General features: G+C 40.3%; 1 protein-coding gene across 6 annotated transcripts in view; it reads right to left on the bottom strand.

Moving 5' to 3' along the window:
- The window catches only part of DMD (dystrophin), a 2,140,576-nt gene that overhangs the window by 1,956,411 nt on the left and 157,305 nt on the right, over window positions 1-26,860 (bottom strand). For 5 of the 6 annotated variants that reach the window (XM_090061802.1, XM_090061811.1, XM_090061809.1 and 2 more), the window contains exon 1: window positions 9,705-9,981. The exons of the other annotated variant lie outside the window; for it this stretch is intronic. In XM_090061802.1, the coding sequence (XP_089917928.1) occupies window positions 9,705-9,801 (97 nt within the window). In that variant the 5' untranslated portion in view covers window positions 9,802-9,981. Of the gene's footprint in view, window positions 1-9,704; window positions 9,982-26,860 lie in introns of those variants that run through there. 6 annotated transcript variants of the gene reach the window in all.

The following is a 26,860-nucleotide window of genomic DNA, read 5'->3' as shown; positions in this document are numbered from 1 at the left end:
CTTCACAGGCAAGGTCACCTCCCTGACTACTGCACCAGGCAGCACAGTTTGGAGAGGAGGTGACAGTGGTAAAAGAACAGCTCAGGGACTGTTTTAAAAAGCTGGATGTGTACAAGTCCATGGGACCGGATAGGATGCACCCATAGGCGGTGAGGGAGTTGGTCAATGTGACTGTAGAACTGCTGGCCATCATCTTTGAAAATTCATGGCAACTGGGAGAGGTCCCGGCTGACTGGAAAAGGACAAATATTAGTGGCTATCTTTAAGAAAGGGAAAAAGAATGATCCAGGGAACTACAGACTGGTCAACTTCACCTCAGTCCCTGGAAAAATCATGGAGCAGGTCCTCAAGGAATCCATTTCTAAGCAGTTGGAGAAGGTGATTAGGAACAGTCAACATAGATTCACCAAGGGCAAGCCATAACTGACCAACCTGATTGCTTTCTGTGATGAGATGACTGGCTCTGTGGATGTGGGGAGACAAGTGGATGTGATATACTTTGACTTTTGCAAGGCTTTTGATATGGTCTCTCACAGCATTCTCACAAGCAAGCTACCTGGGAGACATAAAGGACGGCATCCTCAGCAAGATTACAGATGACACCAAGCTGTGTGGACTAGTAGATACACTGGATGGTAGGGCTAAGATTGAGAGAGACCTAGACAAATTGAAAGATTAGACCTAAAGAAATCTCATGAGGTTCAATAAGGACAAGTGCAAAGTCCTGAACTTAGGATGAAACAATCTTTCTAGGATTTAGGACAGGCTGGGGACTGACTGGCTAAGCAGCAACTCTGCAAAAAAGGACATGGGGATTACAGTGGACAATAAGCTGAATGTGAGGCAACATCCTGTCCCCGTTGTGAGGAAGGCTAATGACATGCTGAGCTGCATTTAAAGAACCACTGCTGGTAGTATAAGGGAAGTGATTCTTCCCTTCTATTCAGCACTGGTGAGACCATATCTGGAGTACTATGTGCAGTTTTGAGCCCCCCAGTACAAAAAGTTGGAGAGAGTCTAGCAGAGGGCAACAAAAATGGTTACGGGTTTGGAGTACCTAACTTATGGGGAGAGGCTGAGAGAACTGGGCTTTAGTCTGGAGAAGAGAAGACAGAGAGGGGATTTAATAGCAGCCTTCTATTACCTGAACAGGGGCTTCAAAGAGGATGGAGCTAGACTGTTCTCAGTGGTGGCAGATGGCAGAACAAGGAGCAATGGTCTCAAGTTGCAGCAAGGAAAAGTTCAGGTTAGATATTAGAAAAGGTGTCTCAAGGAAGGTAGTAAAGCACTGAAACAGGTTACTCAGAAAGGTTTTGGACTCTACATCCTTGGCAGTTTTTAAGACCTGGCTAGGTTTTTAAGGCCCAGCTGGGATGATCCTACTTGGAGCAGGGGGTATAAGATCTCCTGAGGTCCCTTTCAATCCTAATTTTCTATGTTTGTATGATCTGATTTTGGGGATAGGAAGTCAAACTTTTATTGTTAATTATGTGTAATTGCTTGGCATTGAGAAGCACTTTTACCCATGCTTCATAAAGTGCCATACACATTGTTGTCACACAATAAATAATAAAATACTTGCATTAAAAAGTACTAAAAATATAAGGATTTGTTGTAAAAGCAGATATAACTTTCTAAGAAGGTACTGATGTATTTTCTGCAACACGGCTGATTGTGCCATTACTTACACAAGAGGTTGACCAGGTCACTCAAGAACCATAATAAATACCAATTTAAATAAGACTTCCTTAAAAATTCATTTGTATACATTTCTTCCAGCCACAAACATAGTTTGCAATTATAGTCATGGAGAACTGTATTTTTTCTTTATTGTTTTGCCACCGTTGTTGTCTGCTGTGACACTTCACTGGACTTTCATAATACAGAAGAGATTACACCGAATGGCCATCTGGTTTAATAGACAATGCCTCTGAGGACAGTGCAGGATTAGGTGTCATTACTGATGCTAAGAACTTACTTCATAAAGCACTTCTACATGTTCAAAGAGATTACAGATATTAATTCTTTGCTTCTCAGAGAGATAGGTAACAAATATTATTTTAAACTGAAAAAACAACAGTGCTGCTGGGACTTAGTGACAGCTGGGAGTAGAACCCTCTGACTCCCAACACTTAGCCGTGGACCTCAGGCAATGGTCCGGTGTTTTACCATTTACTGTCTCAGTTTTGTCCAATCCTAGCTGCTTGCTTTGTCAAAACTGGCCACTCATCTAATCTCATTACTACTGAAGGTTTGAAATGGAATGAGTCTGAGAGCAAACATAATTAGTTACTGGGATTTACTAACATCTGTAGCATGTTTTTTGCTCTTAACTTTTGAGGGCAACTTATTGGAAATGACACATGAGGATTTAGTCACAAGATTAACCTGACTGGAATCCTGGGCAAATCATTTTTTGTTTGTTTGTTTTAATATGTGTTTCTAAGTGTTCACATTGATGCAGGTATTAGATCAAACTCATTCTCTGTTTCTCAATAACCTGGAACAAGTCCACAGAAAAAATACATATAAAAAGTAAATAACTTTGCAACTAATCCTAGGCTCATGCCTGGCTTTGAATAACATATACAACATTGAACAGCAAACATTTTAAAAGAAAGAGCATTCAATAAATCATGCATTTGTTGTGAACAACAGCTTGTTTTAATGACTTCAAAACTCTGTCAAAGATTATCCACCAGGTCCATATTCAATTGCTGTAGCAGATCATGGCTGTAATCATTTGGAAAAAAATAAGGAATAATATTTGGAAAATGCACACCCAGATTTAATCCTTTCCACCCGATCCACTATCTTGGCAACTATTATGCTCTCAGCTGGAAGAGATGTATGTTCACTGTATAAGATATTAGACTGTCCTTTTCAGTGCTTTGTAATCCCCATTCCATACCAAATAAAAGCAGCAGTGGCCACCTGTACTATGTCAAAGTCAGTAGCACCAAAAAGATCATTTATTTAACTAAATGGGTGAACAATACTATTCTGCCCTGTCTTTTGAACAGCAGAGTTTGTAACTGTGGAAGATTTATTAAATTCCATTTGTAGCCATCAATATCAAATTACAGAGGAGTTACCATTGTCACTTTGTAATAAGAGGAAATAAACATATATTAAACATAAGGATACTGTGGAAATATACAAATGGTTTTCTTAAAAAAAGACAAATGATGAATCTTTTATCTGTATCTTTGTGTTATTTGTTGCAACAATATATGAATTGCATGAAGGCTGTATATTAATACTGCTACTCCTTAAAAAGTATACTAAAAAGAGGATGTAATGGTTTTATATCGTGTGGTTTTTTAACTTTTAGGGCGACACATTGATGTAAATATCTGGAGTTGTCACTTAAGGAAGCTGACCCCATGAATTCTAGGCTAGGGACAGACATTATGCATAAACTGGTATAAGTGATCAAAAACTGGTTTATACCTGTAACAAAACAAAAGTTCAGTGCACATAAACTGGTTTCAAAATGGCAGAAACCAATTTAAGATGGGCCTGGATGCATGTACTATCAGAGTTGATCAATTTGGGTTTATCCAACTTCAGTATCAGATCCTTTCCCAACTCAGTTTAGGTCACTGTTCTCTGGCATCCCAGGATGCTGTACAATTGCCTGCTAATCTCCCCCTCCCACAGGGAGGCAGACTACAACTTGGCTCATGTCCCTGCTCCAGTCCAGTGCCTAGGTGGCTCCAGCCAGATCACACAGCCCTTCTTCAGAGCCATCCAGCCAGTAGAGCAGGCAGGAGCGGGGGAAAGAACATGGTGACTTTCCCCTCTGCCAAGCCCTGCTCTGGCAAGCAGAGCAGGCAGGAGCCAGAGGGGAAGAGCACAACATTTTCCCCCTCTAGCAAGCCAGGCTCCAGCCACCACAGCAGGCAGGGAAAGAACACATCTGTTTCCCCTCTGCTGAGCCGGGATCTGGCCGGCAGAGCAGGCAGAAGCTGGGAGAGGGGGGAAGAATATGGCAGCTTCTCCTCTGCCAAGCCTGGGTCCAGCCAGCAGAAGCCTCCATGTTCATTCCCTTCTCCCCGCTCCTGCTTGCTCTGCTGACCAGGGGATGGGGCCAGACTGGGATGGAAGAAACCCCCCTGAGTTGCGGAGCTCCCCTGATTTGCGCAGACCCTGGCTCAGGAGCACTTGCACTAGGATGTGGGGGGCAACTTCCCCCCCTGTAGGGAGACAGCTGGGGGTTGGGGGCATGTGCTGGGAACCAGTAAAGGATGAACCCTGCTTGGCTGGGCTTGGCAGTGGCTAGCAAACTGGGAGGCACACTCAAGCACCTGCCACTTTTTGGCCTCACTAGTGTAGATTTCTGCTTGCTTTGGTCAATGATGAAGCCTGAACATGAGCTGAGTTTATTACTGGTCCAATCTACGCAGCTTAGAGAAGCCTGCAAACACCAGATCAATTCCACCTCAGGATTTTTGACAGTCTGTGTGCAGCCCTATATGCTTTTATTCCTAAGCATCAGAGAGATGGAGAAGGAAAAGAAAGCAAGAGTGTGATTTACACTGAGGAAACACTTTCAAGTGGTTTCATTTTCCTCGGTGTGTTTAAAGTTTGTTTTTCCCCCTGCCTCTGTGACAGGTCACAGAGAGAAGGGAGACGCGTTATGAGCAATGGACAAGACCAAAGCAGCACTTTGCACATTTCAGCCTCTTAAATTTCTTTAAACATTCAGTCAGTCACAATGTGAGGTGGCACTGTTGCAGGGACTTCCAGTGTTCTTGAGGATATGTGCATGAAACAAACACTTTATAAGAAAGAACACACTGATTTCATGATACTATTTTGATTTCTATATAAATAAATAAAACATAAATAAATAAGGTATTGTTTCTCTCTACAGAGGACACAAATGCAAGTGATAAGGAATGTCTAAGCATTGACCTCACTACAAGTCATTGCTCTGTCTCCCAAAGAGGGCCTTTCTGTGAAATCCCCTTTTTCTTCTTCCACACACACTGATTCCATGAAACAATACACACAAGCTTTCTAGCTTTTCAGTGACTTCTGTCATCTTTTGATATTGTACAGCTGGACCTATTGCTTTTGAAAATCAACTCAACGCATACGTAGTAGCTGGACCATGAGTCTATGAGAAGTGGGAAGGCATACTTTCTATAGTCAAGTAAAAGGAGAAATGTTGGAGTAGAGCTGAAAGCCTACTCCTCATTTTTGTGTTGTCAAGTCTATGCTCTCAGGGCACGAGTCTTCTTTGAAGGTCTTTGGGGTTTCTTTTAACTACCTCAAAATCATAACTGGTGAGCCTAGAATCTACGACTAGCACAGAGATGTAGTCTATCTCCATGTCTTACTCTTACTTGGCTTGATTTTGGGCCCAGCAGGTGGCACTGTGGCTTAAGGTCAACTGAGACCTCCTTCCTACCTACCCAAACAGTATCATATTGTGACCCTTGGATAACATGGTAGGAGAAACTTCAGGCCACTTCTCATGAAGAAAATAAACGTGAATGCTAAAAAGGCATGTTCAGAGTTTCAGGATATATTTTTTCAGAGTGGCAGATTATTGGAAAAATCCCTCCACTGTGGGAAAGACATACACCTGAGGCTAACTCAGAAGTTCTGACACTGGCACTAAAACAGTTTTTAAGGAAATTACTACTGTATTTTTAAGAATGTCACCCTGCCTCTTAAAAAAACAGAACAAAAAAAAAATACATAAAAAATAGCTAAGAGAGTATCCTGATTTTTGTTTTTGAGATGGCATTACTCTGCCCTATTTATCACCAAGATACTAGAATTTCCAACCAGACTGGAAAGAAGCAAACAAGGTTGTCTGACAATCATCGTGATTCCTGGGAACCCAATCTTCCCCCCTATTCAAATGGGGAATGTCTACACGTCGCCCTATGGTGATATAGCAAGGCGCTACATCACCATACGGAGCACTATGGCAATATAGTGATCTTGCAGGTCTACACGTGGTCACCAGCATGCCACTGGTCAACATAGCAGTGAAATCAGTGTGTCCTGTGCACAGCACAGTAACCACCCAGACTGCACCATGCTTTAGTACTTCCAAAGGGACTTTTGGAAATACTAAAGCACAGCACAGTAGCAACATCGCCATATAGCGATGTGTAGACATGCCCATGGAGTCCCACATTCAGCCGCACTGACAGCAAGGTTCTTCCAAATGCCAGTCCCATCATTGTGCTAGACTCCTGCCTCTGTCCTTCCCCACCCATCTAAGACCTTCCCAAGGAATGGGACTGTTGGAACAGATATGACAACCCCTTCTCACATCTTCTCCTAACGAGACTCATCTACCAACCATAGGATTCTAGAGTTTACCATTCTTGATTTTACTACTACCTGATAACTATGTTGTTTCTTGTCTGCCCATGCTGTCTAGTACATATTCCTAATTTCAGTCTCAGACCGTCTTTCCTCTTGCTTCTCACTGTTTACATCCCAGGTCGTCTTCGGCTCTCCTACAACATCCACTGCATCTGTGCACTGCTATTTATCTCCTGCACCTAATCTCATCTTTTCTCTGTTTAATTCCCATAAGCACAAAACACTAAGACTTAAAATACCCTGTAAACAACCATAATCTGTATTAAGATTTAAAAATCTGCTATTGCATAGAGCCTTAAATACCATCAAGATGTGGTAAACCTGCTACATGATTTGTCAGCCTTCTTTGTTCACTTAACGCAATGACTTCTGTTTTATTATGCTCATTTGCAAATCATGTTTGAGCATATTACAGACTAACTTTAAACATCTAAAACAATAGCTTCCTTATGCTTGGTTCAGGGTCCAGGCCAAAACAGAGTAGAAATTATAGCAGTAGCTATGAACAAGTTTATGTGCCTGAAAAATAATTGTCACCTTTTTCTCCCTCCACCCAAAACAACTCTGCAGTTCTCCCTTAAAAATTTCTTGCTAATACAAGAAAAGTAAGCAACTATGTCTTAAGTATACAGATGCAGCCAGACTGCACATGTACTACCATGTGTAAACATACATGTCCCTGCCACAAATTCAGATATGATATAGAAGTCCTTACACCATTCACTGAACACCCCCCCCAAATTTGGGACTACTCAAATATTTCTGGTTTTGGCTCATTTCTAAATATAGTATGTTATGTGTTAGCTGCATAAGTCAAGTGTGTTTAGAAATAATACATACAAAGAGGTAGAATTTATGCAATTCTACTGGAAAATCATCTGTTTGGTCTGGTTGTTTCCTCTTCTTGTTAATTTAATTCATTTCACTGCTAAAGGTTCTCTGAGAAAACATACACATGCATCTAAATATCATCCTTCATCTAGCATCTTGTGAAACAGTAAAAGAAAGGGACTGGACTGGCTGTCTCCTTTAACCCCAGCAATTCTTGGATTTCGTGACTTTAAGCTGGGCAAGATTTTTTTTTTCTAGTCATCATTATAAAAATTGGTTACCTTACTAGACAGCTTTCCCCAGGCCGTTATACTGTAGGTCTATAAATAATCAACTGCTAGCTCCACCTAGTGTCTTCTTAATTCATCAGTAAAACAAAAAGCTAAAAGCAATTACTATTGGCAAAATGTAAGTAAACCATAAAAACCCTGTTTCAAGATGGATGGTAGCCACAGATGGCATGCAATGATGATATCTTCATCAAAAGCTGAACCATATTTTAAGTAACTATTGTGCAATTGTAGCTAGCCAGCATCCTTCCAGCCAAGCACAAGTGACAGCTTCATGGTAGCGAATATAACGGTGGATAACGGTTGGACTAAATGATCTCTTGAGGTCCTTTTCAGCCTTACTTCTCTATGATATAACAATTTTACTACTATTCTGAGAAGGGGAATGGAACTTAAGCTGTTTAAATGGGATATATACTCTATTACATCCATAATCAACTACAAAGACAGTTTCCCTTTCAAGCTAACAGAACCATTCTGCAAGAGCAAGACAACATTTTTATCATCATCATCTGAACTACAGAATGATTTGTGATCATGTAAACATGACAATGAGTTTAGGTGTGTACTGTAAGGGCTGGTCTTTGTCCAATAGTAATAGTTTAAATGGTCTCACTGAAGTAAGCAAATAAAAGATCAAACCACCACATAGTATATTAGTTTTACTGATCTCTATTTTAAAACTTTTTAAATGTTAGTTTGATGCTGTGTATTTGAAACCATCTTTCTAAAAAATGACTATAGTTCTACTCCATAATGTTTAGGGTTCATCTTCTCTTGAAATCTACTCAAAATTAAAAGTTAGAACACACCAATGAACAGTACATTAAGAACAATATGCAGACATTATCTTTGCAAACATATATAATGTAGCAGGAAGTTTAATGACAACTTATTTATGCCCTAAATTAATAAGTTAATTTAGCATAACCGTATTTTGTGGACTATTAGGCTTGCTCCACTGGTAACCATACTTTAGGAGTGAGGGTGTATGGGGATGGGAGGGCGACAGGTTCTTCCTTACAGTCACAAAATAACACTTTTACTTGTTCCTGGAACAAACTACACCAAGATAATTGACATCTATTTTAAACTATCACCTGCACAAAACATTTTAGGGGGTTTCACCCTAGTGGTCATAACACATATTTCAATATGTGCAATTTATCCTTAATGACTGCTCAGGGTGGCAGAGACAGAGAGGGTAAGAAAGTACGTGCATCTGTGTCTACACACACGCGTATGTGCCTGCATGCATGAAAGTGATACAAATACCCCCCCCAAAAAACAAAAACAACCCAGCTTTAAATAAGCCAAAACTTTTTTTGTTACAGTCAGTTGAAACTTATGCTTATATCTCATCTGGTTTAAAGTATTCACAACTGCAATGCAATGACTGTCAAAAAATTTACTGCAGCATAGAATATCAGCTTAATAAAATGCATGTAAGCTAATACTGTGTAATGTTTCCAAAAAATAAAAGAATACCCAATTTTCAATAATTTAGCATTTACTGTCATTTCTCATTAGCAGCTTTCAAAATCCGATCTGAAACAAGCTGATATGGAGAAATTAAGAGCAGTAATCAAGCAAGAAATGATAGACCAGCTGGGTAGACACCAAGTTGGCAAAACGTGAATACAGTTCAATAGCTGAAACAGATGCTGGAGTTGTTGAAAAACCCTGCAGGAGATATTGATATATTTTCTTCATATATACCGAACAACCAAATAAATGTCAAGAGCTAAAAATTGATGAGGAACAAATCCTGTCAGAAAAACTAACTATAAAACATAAACCTGCAGTAATATTTGTTCATTATATCACAACATTCAATACAAGCACCTACATTTCCTCAGACTTCCTAAATAAGCCAATATATCAATCACAGCTTGCAACTAAATCATATGGAGCCTTTTCTAGTGTTTGGTTTCCCATCTGTTTGTTTCTATCTACCTGGAGGTGCTCAGACTCTTAGAAAATACTTTATTCTTTAATCTCCTCCTCCCATAGCACTCTCTTTCAGACAAGTTGGAGGCAAGCACAAAAAACGTAACGCAAGCATAAAAGCAAAATGGATTTTTCCTCGCAAAAGCAACATTGTTTTCAGAGTTTCAAGACCCCAGCAACAAATCCTCTGCCATCAACAGCAGCTCATTCTAACATATGCTTTGTCATGGTCAGTTTCTAATTACATTCATAACGATGCAACGGCTTCGATAATCCTACCTTCCATGCCAGCTGCTTTTCTTGTCACTCCATCATGCCAATAAGTTGGCTGCTGTAACAAATCAAGATAGTGCAAAACAGCATCTTTTCCCTGCATCTGTCATCTTCCTGAAAGCATTCTATTACTGCCGACTGCTGGGAACCAGAAAGTCTATTTGAATTCCAACAGCTCCCCTTTCGCATGATTCAAGTTAGGTTAGGTGGGCATGCCTAACATGATTCTCTCCGTCATTTATTATGCAGCTGCAACACCGTCGGTGTGGTAACCACTCTGACTTTATCTGATACGTCAGTCTCAAACCTATACCTCAGTGCAAACACACACGAGCCACAGAAGCATCCTGCATTTAATGAGCATTCTCTCTGCCTAAAAACCAGTGTATCTGCAAATCTGTTTCAAATCCTAGTTCACATTGTCCTCTAATGCTCATATAAAGGTTTAAGGCTTTCTGCTTGTGCGTGTGTTTTCATTCCTTCCTTTCACTGAGCATCGCTCCTCCTGCACACTCTCAAATTATTCATACTTCAGTTAAATGTTTGCTGATTTGTATCCAACTATACAGCACCTTCACATGGAAACTCCCTGCTCTAAAGCTACTTCTAAAATAACAGTACTGGGTATTCAGGCTCTCAACTCAGCTTCATTATAAACATGGCTTTTATAATATGTTCCTCGTCAAAAGATGTTCACGTCTCTTCATTCTAATGAATGGCTGTCTAATGAGGATGCACTAGATTTGTAAGCAATTTGACTAAATCTACCTGTAGGAGACTTCTGCATTTGCTTTTTATGTTTTATGCATTTTAGCAGAAGGTAGTGTTCATGATTCTGTGTTACCAGCATCTTGCTATTCTTAAAGTGATACTGCAGTTATAACAGCACCACAAACTGCCTTTTACTAGCCTGTAGAGGACATTCCATAGTGTTTAGAGTTTACCCAACCTATTTGGAGGGCTTTGCAAAATTCAAAGTGATGGGATTGGTTCTGCCATTATTGAGTTAGCATTTGCAGGTGGGGGGAAAGAGATGGGGAAGAACATGATGTAGGCATCAGTGATTTTTAAAAGAATTGCAATAGAAATTGAGACACATACACCCATCATCTACCAAGTTAAATTGATGGTATTCCCTCCACCACTTGTGCCTGAGATTCTTTACAATTCAGAACCAAGATGTTTCATCTTTAGTGTATCTCCTTTCCAATAAAACTCAGAAACACCACCAGGGCTTGCTGAAAGCTTGAATGTCAAAATTAGAAAAAGTGATATTTTGTAAGAGTGTGAAAAGTAGGCTGAACTAGCCATCAAGAAAATGAAGCAGAAGGGGTTGGGAAGAGCTGCCATTAAGGTAAGACTTTACTTGGCCCTTTTACATTTGCCCAGAGCAGTGGAAAAGAAGAGCATGGGGGACCACACAGCCTTCACCTGCTACTTGTGATGTGTGAGCAGAATTGTCAGCTTTCAGGATTTTATCACTGCATTTCATAGCCAGGTTTTTCTTAAAAACAATCAAACAGCCTCCCCCTCTGACTCCCCACAAACTCATCTCTTCTCTTCTTTCTTTTTTAATTAGGTTTCTAGCCCTCATGATTCTGAAGATTTCATAGACATTAGGGCTGCAAGGGACCTCGGAAGATCATTAAGTCCGGCCCCTCACCCAAAGGGTAGGAAGTCAGCAGGGGTCATAGTTTCATAGTTTCTAGGGTCAGAAGGGACCTGAGCAGATCATCTAGTCCGACCCCCTGCCATAGCTGGAAAGAATACTGGGGTCAAATGACCCCAGCAAGATGTGCATCTAACCGCCTCTTAAACATGCCCAGGGTAGGAGCCTGCACCACTTCTCTTGGAAGCTGGTTCCAGACCCTAGCCGCCCTGACCGTGAAGTAGCACCTCCTGATATCTAACCTAAACCTACCCTCTGCCACCTTGTGACCGTTATTCCTGGTCACTCCTGGCGGTGCTCGGGGAAACAGTGACTCCCCCAATGCCTGCTGATCCCCCCTGACTAGTTTATAACAGGCCACAAGATCCCCCCTCAGCTTTCTCTTTTGGAGGCTGAACAGGTTCAGGTCCCGCAGCCTGTCCTCATAGGGCCTGCCCTGTTGTCCCCATATCATACGAGTGGCCCTCCTCTGGACCCTCTCCATGCTGTTGACATCTCTCTTGAAGTGCAGCGCCCAGAACTGGACGCAGTACTCCAGCTGCGGCCTGACCAGTGCCGCACAGAGGGGGAGGATCACCTCTTTGGACCTGCTCAAGATGCATCTGTGGATGCATGCCAAGGTGCGGTTGGTCTTTCTAACTGCCTCCCCACACTGCCGGCCCATGTTCATCTTGGAGTCAATGATGACCCCATGATCCCTTTCTGCCTCCGTGCTGACAAGAGGGGAGTTCCCTAACCTGTAGGTATGGTGCCAGTTGTTCCTCCCGAGGTGCATCACCTTGCACTTGTCTGTGTTGAAGCCCATCCTATTCTCGTCCGCCCACCCTTGTAACCTGTCTAGGTCTGGTTGTAGCCTGTTGCATCCTTCCAATGTGCCCATATCCCCCCACATCTTAGTGTCATCAGCAAATTTGAACAGGATCATCCAAATCGCTGATGAAGATGTTTAACAGTGCGGGCCCGAGGACCGAGCCCTGCGGAACCCCACTGCCCACGTCCTTCCAGGTTGAGAAGGACCCATCCACTACCACCCTCTGGGTGCGGCCCTCCAGCCAGTTGGTGACCCAGTTGATCAGAGGATTCCAGGAAGATAGACATCCAAATGTCTCTTGAAGGTGTTCAAGGTAGGTGCTTGAACTACCTCTGGCGGCAGTCTATTCCAAACCTTGGGGACTCAGACAGTAAAGAAGTTCCTTCTTATGCCTAGCCTGAAACGGTCATGGAGGAGTTTGTGACAGTTTGAACTTGTCATCCCCTGAGGCGCTCTAGTGAACAAACGTTCCCCCAGATCCTCATGGTCACCCCTGATAAACTTATAGGTGGCCATCAGATCACCCCTGAGCCTGTGCTTTTCCAGGTTGAAGAGTCCCATGGGTCTCAGCCTCTCATCATAAGGTCTGTTTTCCTGACCTCTGATCATGTATGTGATTCTCCTCTGGACTCTCTCAGGCTTCTCCACATCCTTTTTGTATTACGGAGCCCAAAACTGGACGCAGTACTCCAGCTGCAGCCTCACCAGTGCTGAGTACAATGGGAGAATGACATCCTGGGATTTGCTCGAGAAGCATCTATGGATGCAAGCCAGCATTTTGCTTGCTTTATTAGCTGCAGCATCACATTGAAGGCTCATGTTCATCTTGTGGTCAAACATGACCCCCAAGTCTCTTTTGTCTGAAGCGCTAGCCAGTGTAGCACTGCTGAACCTATAAGCATGCTGTGCGTTTATCCTCCCAAGGTGGAGGACCTTGAAGAAGAACTGGAAAAGTTGCACCAAATGAATCATAGAGGATCAGGCACTAGAAAGAGAATTCCCATTCATTGAGGACAAGGAAAATATCTGTCCAGATGTTTTAAAACCAATCTCATTATTATTTAGGCCTATTTTATAATCATTGGATGCTTGTGGTGGGCAAGCCTGTATTACAGCTTAGTGTGATTGTATGAAACACTGCTTCTATATGCTCTTGTAGAATCAAATGGTGCCCCAAAGGAATCAGTGAAGATGGTGAAAATGGAGTTTCCACCACATCTGACTAGCTCCAAAGGAAGAAGTATAGTACAAAGCCTTGACATGCCAGGAGTTCCAAGAGGCATATTGAGTCTGCCAGATAGGATACCTCTCATTGCTCCAGCTAAGGGCGTATATCCATACTTTGAACTGTATCTAAGTGGTACTGTCTGCACCTGAATAAGCTAACATAATCTGACACTTTATATTAGATATTGTATTTCTGGCACACTAAGGAAGAAAATGTCTTTTCAGAGATTTCATGTAAATAAGCTAGAATTACTACATCTGCTGCTCTGTCTGGAGCAGCACCTACCAACAAGCTAATTTTGCATTCAAGCCAACCAAGTCAGTGCTATCATATCGTTGCAAAGTGCACAGCTATAAAGTGCCTATCTGAAAATATTGTCAGCTCCTTTTTGTTCACCGTTCAAGTCATTTCTGAAGTGAAACAAACCAGACAATAAAGGAGGACTGACTTTTAAGTCCCCATAAATTCAAAGTACATAAAAGGAAAAAGGATATAGTTAATATTTCATACATCTATCTACATTACAATGTTTAAGCCCTCAAGACAGCAACAAGGAATTTATATGTTATTTAAAAAAATAGTTTGAGTCCATAGATCCTAACCTGGAGTAACAGAATAAACTATTTTCATTGACAAAACACCCAGCAACTTGCCACCGGCTTGCTTTGTATTTGATTGAATTTTAAACTATCTGAAGTTACAGATGTAAGTATTCTGAAAGGGACTTGCTATTTAGATCAGTAGGATAGTGATGGCACATGCGTAGTGGTATTCTGATGTGAAAGCCCCATTAAGGCATTTTACCAATGTGTATTTGCCAAAACCCTTTTCCTTTGGTTTGATCCCAGGTTGGATTAGATGATCTCTTGAGATCCCTTCCAGCCTTACTTCTCTATTAACCTTATTAAACTTTGGAAATCACCAATTTAAGTCTTCCGTCATCAGGAAACTGCGGGGGCAGAGAGGGAAGGGGAAGACATGAAAGCATATCCATTAAGAAACATGAAAAATCCCTAGGGAAAGAACACTGCAGATTCACAGTGAAACACAAAGTACCTGTGATTCATACAGAAACAGGTACAATTCAACTAGAGAAATTCGTGTTAACCATTCTGCAGACACATAAATAAACCGGGTTAATACCTGACTTCTGATCATGTATGAAATTGCTCAACCCTATATTGGTCTGAGGATGTACCAGCCCTAGGGCCTTATGCTGGAACTGATTTCAGCACCTGCACAGATACCACACAGGTATCTGCTCACATGAAACCAGCTGCCTTAGTGAGAAAACTCATCAGCAACTGTGTCAAATCTCTCTCTACATTACCAGCTGCTGGCACAATAAAAGGAATTTTTCCATCAGAGGGTAAGGGAAATTGGGTTATTGCTATCATTCACCCTTACTTTTAACAGGGATAAACACCTCTGTCTTGCTCCCTACCTAACAGCAAGAAGCACTATCCAAAACTACATTTACCGTCATTACCTCCATAGTTTGTTATGCGATTAGGCTAGTAGTATGCTTAACAGACTGAACAATACTACCACCTAACAGACTGAACAATACTGTCTTATCATTTTCTTACACTCCCCATGACTGGATCTCACTGTTGTCACGTCTTACACACAGAATGTAAACTTTCATACAGATTTATAGTGTTTACTTTTAGACAGCACCTAGCCTGGGGAGAAAGGAGGGGGCGGGGGACAGGACAATGAACTAAGCCCTTGACTAGGACTCTGAGGTGTCACCTTATTGCAATTAGGAATGATCAATTTAAATATAGTGTTCTACACAGTGAATGCATCTACACAGTGAATGCATCTACACGAGATGCTACTGCACAGTGGTTTCTTTGCACTTATTTAGTACTTGTATAAGCACATGCTAAATAAATATGCAGCAACTGAAGTTACTGTGCAGTAGCATTGGTGAACACCTTTTAAATAACACTACTATGCAGTGGTGTCTCGGCAGTTTTTGTTATGTGACACTACTAGTAATATCAGGCTACTGCGAAGTCAGGGTCTCATGTAGATGTGCCCAGTGAGAATGAAGAATAAATAAATAACAAGACCAGGGAAATAAGTGCCAAGTGGAATTGTCCATTACTGACCTGAGGAATTCAAATGGATCCAAGCAATTCAAAACCAAGAGGTGATAAAGGTCTCCCCCCCCACCTTATGATTTTTTTTTAACAATGCAAAGCTTCTGGTACAAAAATGTCTGTTTGTTTTGATTGATTCATTGCCAAGAGAGCAGTTAATTGGGTTATTTAGGTCATTTGGTGGTTTTGGTTTTTTTCAAGGCAATGCTAAATAAGAAGTTCACTTTATGATCTATTCTTCTGCTTCTTTTCTTTTCCTCTTGCTTCCCCTCTTTGGGAGTACTAATGACTCCAATGAGACAAGAGGAAATAATGGACCATCAAGAAATGAAATGAGCACACTGGCCTTGACCTTTAGCTCCACACAATCTACGTGATGCACTCTCTCTGGTTTTTGAAAACGAAAGCTGATTTTATCTGACAAGTTATTAATTTGTTCTCACCAACATTTCCCAAGGAGGAAAATCAAATTTTCCTTTATCTTTCTCTATATCCCCTTCCCCTCACCCCTCAAAAATCCTGGAAGTAAATATTGTAAGTGGTAAATTGTACATCTGCTTGTTTATATATCCTCAGTAGCAGCACTGATGAGCCTGGAGGGAAAGTTACTTGGAATGAACCTTAAACTAATAATGGAAACAAATGGAAGCAGCCTGGTTATTCCGAATCTTGTAAAGTGCTCCCTGAAGTTTCCCAGAATGTTAAAACAATCATTTTAAAATGGCTTTCCTCCTCTGAAAATATCCTAGTAGTTGAATTAAAATGTTTTCTGCCATTAGAGTATAATAGCTGCATGCAACATTCTTTAAATATTTCTGAAGGGGTTCATGAGAAAACAGAAACATGTCTGGATGCTTTAACTGTTGTTTCTAGAATTCAAGAACCCAATTCTACAATCGCCTCTCTGTGGGAAGTTTTTTTTGAACCCACTTGACTTTAATGAAACTCTGTATTTGTTTTAAGGTCATAACTTCCTGAGTCTAGCTTCAGAATGTAGGCCTTTATGTGGGCCAGCGAGGGACAGGCTTTTCCAAATCATGGGTAAACTCACATATACTTTTGCACTGGTATAATCCGCCTTTCTACAAGTGAATAAACAATGCACTGCATAAGTTTTCCAGTGTAAGATGTCCAGGGTAAGTTGCTCTACTCTGGGGTAAATTTACCCCTTTGCAACTGTAGGTCCAAGGGGCACAAGAATTGGGTGTCCACAAAACTAGTCAATTACACTTTGGGATAATTCAGTACAAACAGAGTTATTGGCTTTTCTGTCACCTAGTGGAAAGGTACTGTAACAGCACTTCTAGTGGGTGCTTGGTCTTCTGTCTGCTTCAAGCACCAGTGTAACTTTGATATAATTTGTATTGATGTACAAACTGATGCAAGTTACACCAGTGTAACTGTGCTCTGTGTTGCAAGCTCATGTCATGTCAGAGAATGCCACCTGATGAACCCCTCTGGAGGTGAAGGTAGGCTTTATCAATTTACTTAATCTCTGCTATTTATAGTTAAATATAGGATATAAATAAATGTATATGAATAGTTATTAATTAAGCATCAAACCTTCTGGAAATGGACATACTGTTTTTGCAACCTTAAAACTCTGCACCCATTAATCTAAACTTAGATAAATGAACCTGAAACAAATATTTTCCTTAGAAAGGGTTACTGAAACAGCTCACTTTGAGAGCATCTCCACTATTCAGGTGCAGCATATTGGAAAGTGGATATTCTACACTTTGTTTAAATGTAACAGTGTAATATAATCTTACAAGTGTGTTTACAAATGTTTGGATGATAAAATGATAATGCATTGACTGAAATGCATTAGACACTGCCTTTTAAATGGGTACCTTTGCATAAATTTCTACAGACATGTCGCTATACACATTTGTGTGTTTTCCACATACGGAATACGGAAGTGGATGCTAATAAAACAGAAAATCCTGTTAACTAAATTCTCCAAAAATTGAAAGCATATCAGAAGGTAGAATCGTAGCATGAAGCTTCACTCAATTTAAGACTCAAGCAAATTAATAACTCTGAACCTTAGGAACTGTTTTGTCATCCCACTTTTTCAAATGGCACTGTCACAGACTAGAACAGTAGATGAAGCTCTAATTACACAACAGTACATATTTGGTTCTCTTAGTTTCCTTATGCATTGATTTGAACTATCCAGTGCTCATCCTTTTTGTATTTGGTGGTTTTTTTCCTTCTTGAAAAGAGTCTCTTGGTCAGCAGAGTTAGGATTTATACACTATTTACTGATATAACCATCTTACTTAGTTCATTCTTGTTACAGCTGCAGCCTGTTCCAAAAGATGGTGCATAAAAGAAGCAACATTAACAAAAAAAAAAGAAAAAAGAACTACCCCTCCCCCAAAATCCAAAGAACAAAGAACAAAAACAAAAAACAAAAAACCCCTAACACACATAGTCCACAATTTGCTCTTATTTACACTTACATAACAACTGTGCATTCAATGTATTTAATAATTTAAGTAAAATACATACAGTCCTTCATATCAATCTCTATTTCAGTAAACTGGAATTACAGGAGAAAACCCAGCCTAATAATAACAACTATTTTGAATAGTTTAGGGTAGCTTGACTATGTATTGAGGCAGTAACATACACATGTACTCACTTGCTCACTCACTCTTATTTGTCAATGAACTTTAATGGTTCCCTGAAATAGCTCTATTATTCTAGTCTCGAGCATCCCCTATTTGGACTCTACCCTTCTGGAATACTGTGCTCACTACAAATTAGACAGAAATCAAACACGTAATGTCACCTGGAAATTAAAATATACAAAAAATGATGTATTGTCATGCCATAAAAAATCCCTAGTTCATACTGAATGTGGCTACACAAGATGCTTTGCTGCACAGTAGACTAATCTACTGTGCATAAGGCATCACCATTTAAACCACGTGCAGCAGCTAGTACACAGTAAATTAGGGTAATGTGTGCTTTTCTACTATCTTTAAATACAGGTAGTAGATTAACTGTGCATTAGCTACTGTGCAGTACCACTCATGCAGACAACTACCAGAAGCAAATTGCCTTCTCTCCCACAGATGATAGGGGCAGAGAGCTTGGGAAAGTGTTCCCTCCCCTTCAGTTATTTTCTAGCCCCCTTCCCGAATCAGCTCATCAAGGTAGGGGGCTGGAAAACAGCTGCAAAGGAGGGGACACTTTTCCAGCCCTTTGCCCCTATCTTCTGATTGGGCCAGAGTGCTGGGGAACAGCTGCCTGAGAGCTAGGACAGCTGCCCACCTGCAGAGCCCAGGCCTGACTCCCTGTGCTCCCCAATAGCCTGGGGCTGGCACTCAGGGAGCCTAGAGTTTCCCTTGGCTGCCATATGGAAGCAGGCAGGGAGGAGTAGCCCTGTCCTGGACTGCTCCCTTCAAGAGCAAATCTGCTCCCAGGGAAAGCTTACTATGCAGTATTTTACTGTGTAGTAAGCTTTCTATAGATTAATTGCACATGTAGAATTATCTCCAAATCTCCTTTGTGATAAGGCAAATCTACCCTAACTAGCTAGTAATAACTAAGAGCGAATAATTATTTCCAAATAATTGCTGGTTAGTAAAATGAATAAAGTCATAGCCCCCAAAACACATCTTTTGAACTATAATTTCTGTTCAGTTTGGAAGTTGCTCAGCATCGTGTTGACCTGAATGCTTGAATGTTAAAGCATTTCTGTAATGCACCCTAGGAAATAACATCCAGCATAATCATAAAGGCAAATTTTGCACAGTTAATATTATCCTCTTCTTTCTCTGCCTGCTTCCCTTCCTTTCTGTAGTTCTGATAGGATACAAAACATAGAAATATAAAGCAAAATGCACACAACTGAAAATGAGAGATGCAGAAGCTAAAGTTTAGGGATTTCAGCAAAATGTGGCTCAAAGATGTTTTTAGAATAGCAAGTATGAAATATGTAGAGCAGGTGTTGCCCATGGAAGTAGTGGAGCTTATGGGACTACCTGTTGCTTCCTTAGGAGTTAACAGCTAATGTTTCAACAACACAGAATTCAGAGCACATCCTTATAAGTTTACAATATACTATCACATTACTTTGTCCAATCTCTCATTTAAATTACCATCCCTTTTTATGCAAAAAATGCAGAATTTAATGACCTCATTATCAGCAATGAACAATCACTTTGCAGATTTCCAGACAAGCCATGTCTTCATTACATAAATAAAAATAGAAGGATCTTTTAAAAGTGATAGGCATATGCATTAACTCCCAATTCAGATGAATTTGCATATTAGTGGATGCCATATTGTATAATACAAATTTGATAAGCAGTTGAAAATGTGAATGTATTTTTGAGTTTTACTAATGTAGCTGAAAAAAGTAACATAATATACACACACATTGTATATAAATATGTACATATATGTGCAGATGTATATACAAATTTATATCATGGAATATTCAGCTTATGCAAACAGGAGTATAACTGTTTTACCAGAAGGACTGTCAGATGTTACACATAATGAGGTCTTCCTCCCAGGATGGATCTCTGGAGAATAGAGCCTCAAAGTTGAATACAGCAACCAATAAATGTTCCTCTACGCTCAATTGCTAAGTGTTTGTAGGTTTGGTACAAGTTCTGTGTCCATTTCAGTTTGACATTAACCTATGCAACCAGGGGCTAAAGACAGTTATCTCTAGCTGTGTATTCTACTATTTTACCCATCAACATAATATAAGAGTACTCTGGGGTGCCTGACAGTATATTACAAATACGTCATACTTGCTTTTGCTCTGGCTGGTGACCTTTGCTATATTATAGGATGCACCCACACATACAACTATGAAAAGTTGTCCGTGCACCACCAAGTAGATTTATAAAACTCATCTGCAGCACAAAGTATTAGCATCTATTTTATAGGATATCCAGCAATTTACTTAATTTCTAAGCACTGGACTATGTGACAGACCACAACAAATCTTACTTCAGTACACAGATGTTTAATAATATTTGTTCATAATGCCACTGCTGTCAGGAGGGCTTCTTAAATCTAGAATAGAAAACTGTGAATCCAGGAACTGAAGAATGCGTGGTCAATTTTAATTTCTTCTCACTGCTCAACTTTTTCACTAATTAAACAACTACAAACAAACAAAAATACTGAAGCCACTTCTTTATTTCACAAGCTTCTCGTCTCTGAGTTTTTGCTCCAAGAATTGTTATACTGGGTCAAACCAATGGTCCATGTTGCCCAATGTACTGTCTCAGACAGTGGCAGGAGTGCATGCTATACAGCAAGGGTGGGAAAAATGGCGGAGCAGCAGCAAGACTCCTTTTCCCAGGAGCCCCCTGCTTGCATCACTGTGGACAGTTTCCACAGAGACTCCAGGAGCGCTGGAGCTGTGACAGTGCAGGGCCAAGGTTTCCACGTAGACCAGCCCCAGCAGTGCTGGCAGGGTATGCTGCTCGGCGAGGAGCTGCTTGGGAGCTAGGGCTGGGATCTTGCAGCAGTGACAGCATGGTTTGAAGCGGGGGCAAAGCTGTGATTCGCTGCCTGCATGTCCCCACATGTGCTGTTACCACCACAATACCCTAGCCCCGGAGCCCCGTCCTGCTGCAAGCCCTGCCAGTGCTGCTGGGGTCAGTCTCCATGGAAACCCTGGCCCCATGCTGTCATGTCTCTGCCAGTCCCAGAGTCTACATGGAAACTGGCCACAGCAACATGGATGGGGGCTGCTGGGAAATGGAGTCCGCCATGGGCCCAATCCAGCCCACAGGATGAATTTTGCCTGCCCTACTACAGAGGGAGAGCATTGAATCAGATACCTCTAGTCTAGAGCAATCTATGCCCTCTTCAATACTTTTTCTGGCACCCACAGTTTATTCAGTCAGAGATACCACAGGAAACGTATTAGGCCATTCTGTTTAATAGCCATTAATAGATCCATCATTCATGAATTCATCCAGTCTCTTTTTGAACCCGGCCATGATTTCTACTAGAACTTTTCTACTAGTGTTCTAAAAACAATGTGAGATGAAAGGCAACTGAGGATAATAGGGAAATAGTTAAGGCCAGCTTCCATCATGGGGCTATTGTCTGTGACCAGAAGGAAGGCTTTTGTGAATAAATATTGAGATCAGATGCTAAGCGCTTCTGGGGTTTGTATAAAAGGCACAGAAAACCAGTGAAACTGGCACCACCTTGGTGAATGAGGCAACCTCTGTCTTCTGCTGAATGACTTTTCTGGCTACCAATGATTACTATAGAAACTAAATATTTTTTTCAGAAATGGCAAACGATGCGCACAATAGTAGCAGCATCTTAAGGTAGAAAGTGATAGAACTGATGCAAGAAATGATCTTTGTAAATCAAATATGTTAAACAGTTCTAAGTCACAGAACATCCTCCTGTACCTTAAGGTCTTGATCCTGACATCAGACCTACATAGATGAGGTCCCAGTTTTCCTGAAGTCACAGCAGCTTTATCCAGGTGCCTGAGTTTGGTAGGCATTGGTGATATAACTGTAATCAAACCAAATTCAGAAACTATCTGCTAGCTTGACTTAAGCAAATACATTTGTCAAAGTAGCTTTTTGCTCATGGATTATGGAAAAATCCAACAATTTTGAATGTATCCATTATTTGAATTTTCTCAAATATGATCTTAATTTTTAAGTACTCTATTCTTTGAGCATGAATTGCTTACTGTCAATATTCAAATATTTGATCTTAAAAAAAACAAACAAACTGTCTTGTGACTGGTCACACAGATCACAAGATTTTGTTTCTTTATTTCTGATGGGATAAATACTACTATTATAATCAGGAGGAGAACTTTAAGAAAAGCCCCTGGGGCTCTGAATCCATGGAAAGGAGGGTAGCAATTTATGGTGAGGCAGGAAATAAAGAGAATTAAAAAATGTTAACTTTTTTCTTTTCCGGGCTACTCATGATTTGCCTGAGGCATCATTCCAAGAAAAGTTAGGCTGTTGTAAGATTTATTGGCTGGCAGCAGAGTCAGAAAGTAATTTCTCTCATTGGATCCTTATAGAGTTATTGCATCTAGTTGCACTGTCCTAGCTCAGAAGGGCACATTTAACTGCTTCAGTACCACAACTCTGGTTACAGGATTGGAGAGCTATTTTCTATCACTGTGTCAAGAGATATCTCTTCACATAAAAAAAAATTACTTCCAGATTACTTGGGAGCTTAAAATGCATTTTCTCTGACAACTCACAGGAGAAAAATTGATTGATGAATATTCTTGAAACGCAAACACACAAATAAGTAGATCTATGAAGTCAAAAGCAGTGTTGAAGAAATTGGTAGCTTTTTACCAGCTCCAGTTCTACTCTAGAAACGAGGAACAATCTGCCACAAACTAAAATACATCAAAGGTGGTCTTAAGTTGCCACGCTGATACAAAATTTGACATAAAAAAAGCCTACATGTGTACATGGTAATGCCATTATGCTAGACAAATGACAATGTTTCATCACTCCTCATCACATGTACATGATCAAATCATAATATGTACAAGCGCCTAAGGATAAAGACTTCTTACCAGGATAAATCTAAACCAGTTTTAAAATAGCAGTCAAAAGTAACTCCATCCTACATTGATAAAATTAGGGCTTATAATTACACTGGTGCCTGACTATATAGACAACTGGGGCTTTGATATCAATACTGACTTTGAACAAAAAAATATCATCTGACAACATCTGGTTATTCTTACAAGCCTCCTGCTTTGGTAGTGACTAAGACCTTCCCAGTTTTACAAGAAATGATGTGCTGACAGACCAAGACAGTAATTGATTGCAATGAGCGATAGAAAGGCTGAAAGCCAGAATCCACCATTTAAACTTCCATTTTCAGCCAGCTGACTTGTTCTTAGCTGACAATATGAAGAAAAAAATAGATTATGATGAGCCTCACAAGAGACCTGCTGTCTCCTCCAGCTCCACTAACTATTAAAAGCCCAATTATTATTAGAGCAAACAGTTTAGATTTAGCAGCAGACAGTGTAATATATGTCCAACCAATTGGAGACTAATGATCTACTATCTGAAAAAGAATTGGAGATTGCTTTGAGCTTGGAAGCGAAGACAAAAAGAAGTTTATTTCAAGCAGTGAAATCCTCATGGAATAGGAATTTTATAAACTACTTTTCTCTGGTGCTATTATTCTGAATCTCCTAAAAATCAGAGCTACTAAGATGTGCTTAGAAATAAAATGCTTGTGTAGTAGTTACCAATGCAGTGTCAACATTTATCATCAGCTACCATAAAGCTGCACCTGAGATAACACTTTCCCCTCCATGTTCAGAAGATCTCTCCATGATAAGAATGAGAACTAACAATTGGCTGATCTAGATTGATGACATTTAAAAGACACATTTTTGTTCTGCATCGCACCTAATTGACAACAAAGACCAGAAAAAAAATACAGTGCCTTTTATATCCTGAATAAACATTTAATTTAGTTCTCAGGAAATAATACGAGAGCAAACAACTGCCAGCATTCTGTGTAATCTTTCATTCTGCAATCTCTTATTAACAACCCAGCCTTAAACTAAATCAGAACAACATCTGTACTGTAAATATTTTAAAATCCCAAAGTAGCTTCTCAGCAAGATTGTAGGAAAATATATTTTTCATATAGTCTGGCATATCATCAATAAATGTTCTCATTAATTGGTTTCAGGTACTTATCTTCCTGTGTGCTAACGATATGAAGATTTCATCATATTCTGATATAAAGAATAATCTTTTTTTTTTTTTATTATTTATATCTTGGAAACATTAACTGTGGTTTTTATTGCATAATTTATGAGCTCAAAAGCCCTTTATTTAACCACATCCTTTACTATGTTTCTTGAGAAATAGTGATAAAGTGGTTGTTGGTTTAGATCTAAAAATGCACTTTATTGCTGTCATTTCAGATGACTAAATAGTCAAACAATAAAAGCTCCATTTTTTAGACAGAACTACTTTCTGAGAAATGCCAACATGTCATTCAACTCAATGATCAATCTCTCTCTCTCTCTTCCTTTCTAATGTTAAGTTATATCGCTTAACTTTCTTCATATCCACCACACTCAGAAACACATTTTGCTCATTGCCTCAACAGAGCAATGATTTTAAACTAGCATTTGCCCTAAGCCATACTCTAAGTTCCCATGATAGCAATATTTTATTTTTAACTTCAGCTTTACACTGAGTAATGGGTAGATATACAAAAACAGATCACACACAATTAGTACAATAAGTAGAAAGTCACATGACCCATAATTTTGGAAGGCAAAAGCTAACCTTTGTGTGTGTGGCTACACTGGGCAATCCAGAACCTCCTCTTCTAATCACACTTCTGAATAGCTGCATAGATAATCTGTTCCACCTATGTTCATTTTATGCCTGATAACTCAGGGAGTGGGAGGGAAAAGGAAGTGAAGGTTAGTGGGTTGAGCCAAAGCCAGATACATCTCCTAAGGAGAAGACTGGAAGCAATTTGTTGCTCTAGGGGCAGAACAGGACATGGTCATGGAGCCATCAGGGGGCGTCACAGCCACCCCTGGGACCCTGACCTTGAATAGACACATGCACAGACAAAACTGAACTGAACAAATAAATATCATAGCTCATAATTTTTAATAGGCCTATTTTTCTCAGAAAAAAGAACTTGGACATTTTTAAAAATACTGTCTGAAGTCAGGAAAACAAAGACTGAAAAATCAAAAAACGTTAGTCACTTTTGAAAGTTATAACACAACAAGCATTGATTATATACCAATAAGGGACAGAAAATTAAATTAAATTATTATATTAATGTAGTGACAAAATGATTGCTTTTTATTAGATTTGAGCCCTTTATTGCATATAGATCGAAAAATTATGTCAAAATACGTGCTAGGCATAATACTGAAATGTGTATTTTTTTCTAGTCCTTCAATTGTTATAATATACAGAGTACAAATAAAAACACAACTAAAGTGGGTAGTCCTTTTAAAAAAATAGTTTTAAATTCAGCAAAACCAAAACCATAAAACTTTACCATGGTGGCTTTTGATGGAACACTTGATATTTCTGAAAAATATTCATATAAAATATAAAAAATGTGTAAGTCATTTTAAAGCCTTTACACCATTCCTTAGGATTCATCCCAGGCTTTCTTCACCAATTAAATTTTATCATGAAATTAGCTGGTGCAAAATATTTTTTGTTTAGTTTGTTGGTTGGCTGGCTGGCTGGGTTTCTAAAAATATTTTAGGGGGTCAGGACTATTTTATAGGGCTGTGCGAAGCTTTAGGTGCTGATTCAATTCAGAGGAGATTCGGCCCAACTTCATGGCCAAATCTCCAAATCTGAATCAAATCAAGAGACCAATAAAAAGGTCTGAATTGAGTTGAAGCTCTCTGAATCAATTCAGAAAATATTTGGAGAGCTTCGCAGATTCAGGCAGCCCCCACTCACTACTGCAGGGAGCTGAACCCAGACTCCATGCTGGTAAGCAGGGAGTGGGAGAGGGAGGCCTAGAAGAGGGGAGAGGGGACCATGGGGGTACTCCTGCCAGGGCCCATACCCTGCATGCTCTCCAACCCCCCTGAGCACTCCCCAGTCCCTGCCAGCTCTCCCAGCTCCTCCCCCATGGCTGTCCCACTCACCCCAGCTCCTGGCTCTTAAAAAAAAAAAAAGTTCACACTCACCAGATGCTGCAGCAGCCATTGGGGCTTCTGGATCTCATGGAAGAGCACCCCATGCAGCGTGGGGCATTGGGTGCAGCAAGGATCCCCCCCCCCACACACACATATACACTTGGCAGAAGCTGGTGAGTTCAGGGCTTTTTTATTTTAATTTTTTTAAGAGTCAGGAGCTGGGAATGGGCAGGGCAGCCCTAAGGTGGTCTGGGAGAGCAGGAACGGTTTGGGGGCTCATAATAGAGCCCTTACACAGCATGGGGCAGCAGGGGGGGCAACAGGGATTGTCCCCCCCCCCACACTCTTGGCAACAACCAGTGAGTGCTGGACTTAAGAGCTGGGAGGCTGGGACAGGGCGGGGATGGGCCCTGTCCTATCTGGAGATTTGGCAGTTTCCAAATATCTGACTTAGATTCAGCTGAATCAATTTGGGACAGTGATTCAAATCAATAAATTGAATCACTCTCCCCCAAATCGACCAAAACCAAAGTGAATACTAGCTGCTTTGCACAGGCCTACTATTTTGTTTTCACTGTGTGTAACCTAGACTAGGAAGGCTGTAATTTCATGTGTTTAAAGATATAATTTCAAGTGTTGACCATACTGTAGTAGATTTTAGAGAGGCAAAGACTGCCATTTTAATCAACTCA

Source organism: Crocodylus siamensis, chromosome 1 (assembly GCF_052110815.1).
Source record: "Crocodylus siamensis isolate JL-2025a chromosome 1, ASM5211081v1, whole genome shotgun sequence".
NCBI classification, from domain to species: domain Eukaryota; kingdom Metazoa; phylum Chordata; order Crocodylia; family Crocodylidae; genus Crocodylus; species Crocodylus siamensis.
The sequence above is the reverse complement of the archived record's forward strand: the minus strand, read 5'-3'. Positions and strand labels throughout refer to the sequence as shown.